This window comes from Camelina sativa, chromosome 3 (assembly GCF_000633955.1).
Source record: "Camelina sativa cultivar DH55 chromosome 3, Cs, whole genome shotgun sequence".
Taxonomy (NCBI): Eukaryota; Viridiplantae; Streptophyta; class Magnoliopsida; order Brassicales; family Brassicaceae; genus Camelina; species Camelina sativa.
This window is the reverse complement of record NC_025687.1, coordinates 21,534,877-21,539,697: the sequence shown is the minus strand read 5'-3', so window position 1 is coordinate 21,539,697 and position 4,821 is coordinate 21,534,877. Positions and strand designations below refer to the sequence as shown.

Below are 4,821 nucleotides of genomic sequence, written 5' to 3'. Positions count from 1 at the left end.
TACTTAAACGGATCGAATTTGAAGCATGGAAAGCCTACATTTTAATACTAAATCTAAAGTGTAGAAATTGTCTACGTATACGGGTTGAAATTTTTGTGTTCATAAATCAGAATCCGAAAATTTTAAAGGTTAATTTCACATGTAACGTGTAGTAACATACTTGACCAGTACTTATAAATATTTTATAAAAGAATTTACACATAACAAGTGAAGTTAGTCTACGTTTAATATATGACCTATATAATAATAATAAACCATAACACAAAATAGAGTAACATTTCAAGATCCAGGACTTTATTATTAGTACCAAATCTAAATGTGTACACGTATATGGGTTGAATTTTGTGTGTTCATAAATCCGAGATTTAGGGGGTTAAGACAGGTCGACCACGTGAAGAACTGAAAACGACAGCGTTTCAATTAGCGCCGAATAAAAACACATACAGTGCTTATTGCTGCGAGAACGGCGGAAGATTTTTTTTTTCTTTTTTATTTCTTAGATTATAAAAAATCATAAAAACAAATAAAAAAAAGAAACAGAGAAGAAAGAGACCTCACCCCTTCCTCTCTTTGCGCGTTTTCTCTAATCTCTCCCTTCTCTCTCTCTCTTACGGCTGTTGAAACCATGGCATTTCTCACCATCGCCGGGATCCGTGATTCTCGATCGGAGGATGAATCGTCATCATCTTCGTCTCTCTTCGCGTAATCTTCATTCTCCATTCTCCAAATCGCCGCCTGATTGCAACAAAATCCAAATCGTAAACGCTTCTCTTTAATCTCCCCCCCCCATTGTTGTTTCCTTCGCACGATGTGATCGTTATCGAGATTCTTAGATTCTTTTGAGTTTTATCGCTTCTTTCGTTGAAACAATCTGCATTTCTCATTTTCAGATCATTCGTTTGCGTTTGATTTTTTTTTTGTTGTCATGATTTTTTGTTTTTACTGGATCCATCCGCGAAGGAACATTTCGAAGACGCATTCTGATTCTGTGTTTATTCATTTATTATAATTTTTTTTTTGTAATTTCGTTTGAAGATCTAATTTGATGTTTTCGATAATTTTAGCGTTTTCGAGTTTTTGATCCAGTAATGTGGATCGCAGTTTTGTAGAAGCATCTGTTGAATCTGTAGGTTTTCGTATGGAATAACTTGGAAACCAAGTTTTAAGATCGTTTCAGGAATTGTTTATCAGAGTTATACTGAATTCAAGAAACTGTGATTATTGAATTGTTTTTATTTTTATTTTTTTGTGTGTATCAGGTTTTTGTATGATGGTGAAGAACTAGAGGAAGTGTTTTAGTCTGAGTTTCTGATTTTGTTTTCGTAAGCTTAGAGGGGGAAGACAATGTCAACAAAGGGAGAACATCATACAGTTCCGCTTTCTGTATTGCTAAAGCGTGAATCAGCAAATGAAAAGATAGATAATCCTGAACTTATACACGGCCAGGCTAACCAAAGCAAGAAAGGAGAGGATTTTACTCTTGTTAAGACAGAGTGCCAACGGGTCATGGGAGATGGCGTTACTACCTTCTCAGTTTATGGGGTATATTTACTTTATCTTCTTTTCTTGGGTACTCTTTGGACCTTATTATGTTTTGATTGATTGCACATTGTGTGTAATAATGTGATTGACATGCCATCGTAAATTATTTAATTCTTTGGTATGGATATTTGTAGTTGATACATTAAATCGTATTATTGCAGCTTTTTGATGGACACAATGGTTCTGCAGCAGCTATCTACACTAAGGAGAACCTTCTGAACAATGTTTTAGCTGCAATACCCTCTGATCTTAACAGAGATGAGTGGGTTGCGGCACTTCCTAGGGCTTTGGTTGCAGGATTTGTGAAAACTGATAAAGATTTCCAGGAAAGAGGTATGAACTCTGTATTATTGTGTAACTAGATTATTTTGGTTATCAATGAAAGCCCCTGTGATGTGATTGAAGTCTCAAAATGTGAACTTGTCGGTGTCTTTATAGTCTTATATCATCCTGGTAAAGGCTGTGTTTGAGGTCTTGTTGTTTTCATGCATTTTAGCAAGGACGTCTGGAACGACAGTAACTTTTGTCATAGTAGAAGGATGGGTGGTGAGTGTTGCATCTGTTGGTGACTCTCGTTGCATACTTGAGCCTGCTGAGGGCGGTGTATATCATTTGTCTGCTGATCATCGTCTTGAAATAAACGAAGAAGAGTAAGTCAGCTTTGTTCTTGCTATTCACCCAACTATTGATAAATCTTGATTTTTAGTTACAGTAATGACATCACAACATGTTGGTTTTTTTTCTTATCAGGCGAGATCGAGTCACTGCAAGTGGTGGTGAAGTTGGTCGGTTAAATACTGGTGGTGGTACTGAGGTAGTTTTCTAGATAATACTTGACTCTTTCTTCTGTGTGGATTAAGTCTTTTGTTATCGTGTACTCCTGATTCTAGTAACGTATAACTAAAAGGTAACTGAGTGCAAACTTCTAGGATGAGGTTTCAGGATTGGATCTTATCTTTTTGCCAGACTGTAACATGAAAACTGTAATATACGTAGCTAATGAACCGTGAGCATCTAGGCTGTCAAATTATAGTAGCTTTGTAGAATGCAACACACAGGAAATATCTTTGTGCTGTCAAATTGAAGAATTCTAATAATTAAATCTTATTGTTTTAGATTGGTCCTCTTAGATGTTGGCCTGGTGGTCTGTGTCTCTCAAGATCCATTGGAGATCTGGATGTTGGCGAATACATTGTTCCAGTTCCTTATGTCAAGCAAGTCAAGGTTCAAAACTCATTACTAAATCTAATCTAACTTTTATCTTTGTGCAGTTATAGCACTAGCTGACATTAAGTATTTAGTTTTTCCTGAGTCCTGACATATATATCTATTTTATTTTGGTTATGTAGTTGTCTTCAGCTGGTGGTCGACTTATAATCTCAAGTGATGGTGTGTGGGATGCAATATCTGCAGAAGAGGCTCTTGATTGTTGCCGGGGTTTGCCACCTGAATCTTCCGCAGAGCATATTGTTAAAGTATAGTATCGGCGTTGCTTTATTTTTTATATTATTCTGTACTTTCCTTTATAGTACCTTGATGTTTCGTTATTTCACACAGGAAGCTGTGGGGAAAAAAGGTCTTCGCGATGATACAACCTGTATTGTTGTTGATATATTGCCACTAGAAAAACCGGCTGCTTCGGTGCCACCTCCGAAAAAGCAAGGGAAAGGAATGCTAAAGTCCATGTTCAAAAGAAAAACATCTGACTCCTCTTCTAATATTGAGAAAGAGTATGCAGAACCTGATGTAGTTGAAGAACTGTTTGAAGAGGGCTCTGCCATGCTTTCAGAAAGGTGTGATTCTCTGAATGTATTTGCGCATATAGTATGAAATAGAAAATTTTCATATTTGATAACTTCATTTCCATAGACCAATCTTCTTTAACTCTTCTTTTTTTTTTTCTGTTTATTGCAGATTAGATACAAAGTACCCGCTTTGCAATATGTTTAAGTTGTTCATGTGTGCTGTGTGTCAAGTAGAAGTGAAACCTGGAGAAGGTGTCTCAATCCATGCAGGATCGGATAATTGCCGTAAGCTTCGTCCGTGGGATGGTCCATTCCTATGCGCTAGTTGCCAAGATAAGAAAGACGCAATGGAAGGAAAAAGATCATCGGGAGGTACCTACCACTTAGATTTATTTCCCTCCCAATATATTGCAATCGACTAAGAATCTGACTGTGGATGTTTTTTCGAAAGCTAATTGTAACCTTTCTGGGATATATGCAGATAGACATAGTAGTGAGAGCGACTAGCCAGCAATCTACAATTTATTGGCAAAGCAACTAACAAAACAGTATTGTGAGTATATTGGAGCGGTTCGAGGAATCATCTGGTCGTAATTTGTCACCCAGAGATATAAGTTCCTTGATCAACCACCACCATTCTTACCATTCTCCAGCAGACTCCAAAAGCTGTTTATTTTTATTCTTTGATATGGCTCCCACTTCACGACAACTTGGGTTCAATGTAATCCAGACATCAAACTTGTTTCAAAGTAGAGGTAATTCATAAGTTCTTTCCATTTTTTCTTTCTTTCTTCATTTGTGATCACTCTGTGCTTTTTGTCTTTCAAAATGAGTAGAACTAACTACGAGAGACGGTAGCTTTATTACTTCTGTTGAAAATGTTGAGTCGTTTAGGGAGGGGTAAAGAAAGATATGCGAGTCTGTGTGCAATTATTTCAATGTATAAACCAAAGAATATATTCTGGAAAGAAGCAAATCATTTTTCATGTAACTTTAATTATATCTTTCTTTGTCTTCTTCGCTAATAATTTTTTTATATAAGTAAATGCCTTTCGTCCGAGTTTTGACTTTGAAATTCATAGACGGAGAACCATTTACATTTGTTTTTAGGGGATGTTGCATTTTTAGTAAGTTTTTGGGAAGTTATTAAGAAATAAGTACGTTTACTATTTAAAATTAGAAAAATGGGTGGTGAGAAAGAGAGAGTGAGAGAGAGAGAGAGAAGAGCGTGTGTGAGTATGTTAGTTGGTGGGACCGTGAGAGACAGACACAGAGGGTGTGAGTGCAAGAAAAAAAAATCATTTTTATTATTTTTTTTTCTTTCTCTTTTTCTTTTTATCATAACTATTCAAATAACTGTTAATTTAATTAACAAAAAAAAAATCTTTTCATATACAAAAAACCATAGTTTTTTTATTTACAATTTGATATGAATTTTGTTTTATTATTTTAAATATATTTTGTATACAATTGATGTATATAATTGTTCTGTACATATGATTTTTAATCTGTACACATTTGCTGGATTGTTTTG

General features: G+C 35.5%; 1 protein-coding gene across 1 annotated transcript; it reads left to right on the top strand.

Annotated features, from left to right (window-relative positions):
- LOC104777669 (probable protein phosphatase 2C 12) lies at nucleotides 534–4,291 on the top strand. Its single transcript, XM_010501960.1, has 10 exons — nucleotides 534–758; nucleotides 1,260–1,542; nucleotides 1,704–1,875; nucleotides 2,039–2,192; nucleotides 2,293–2,356; nucleotides 2,659–2,766; nucleotides 2,892–3,017; nucleotides 3,100–3,335; nucleotides 3,457–3,659; nucleotides 3,769–4,291. Exons 2-10 carry the CDS (start codon nucleotides 1,345–1,347, stop codon nucleotides 3,792–3,794), a joined length of 1,287 nt encoding a protein of 428 aa, XP_010500262.1. The 5' UTR covers nucleotides 534–758; nucleotides 1,260–1,344; the 3' UTR covers nucleotides 3,795–4,291.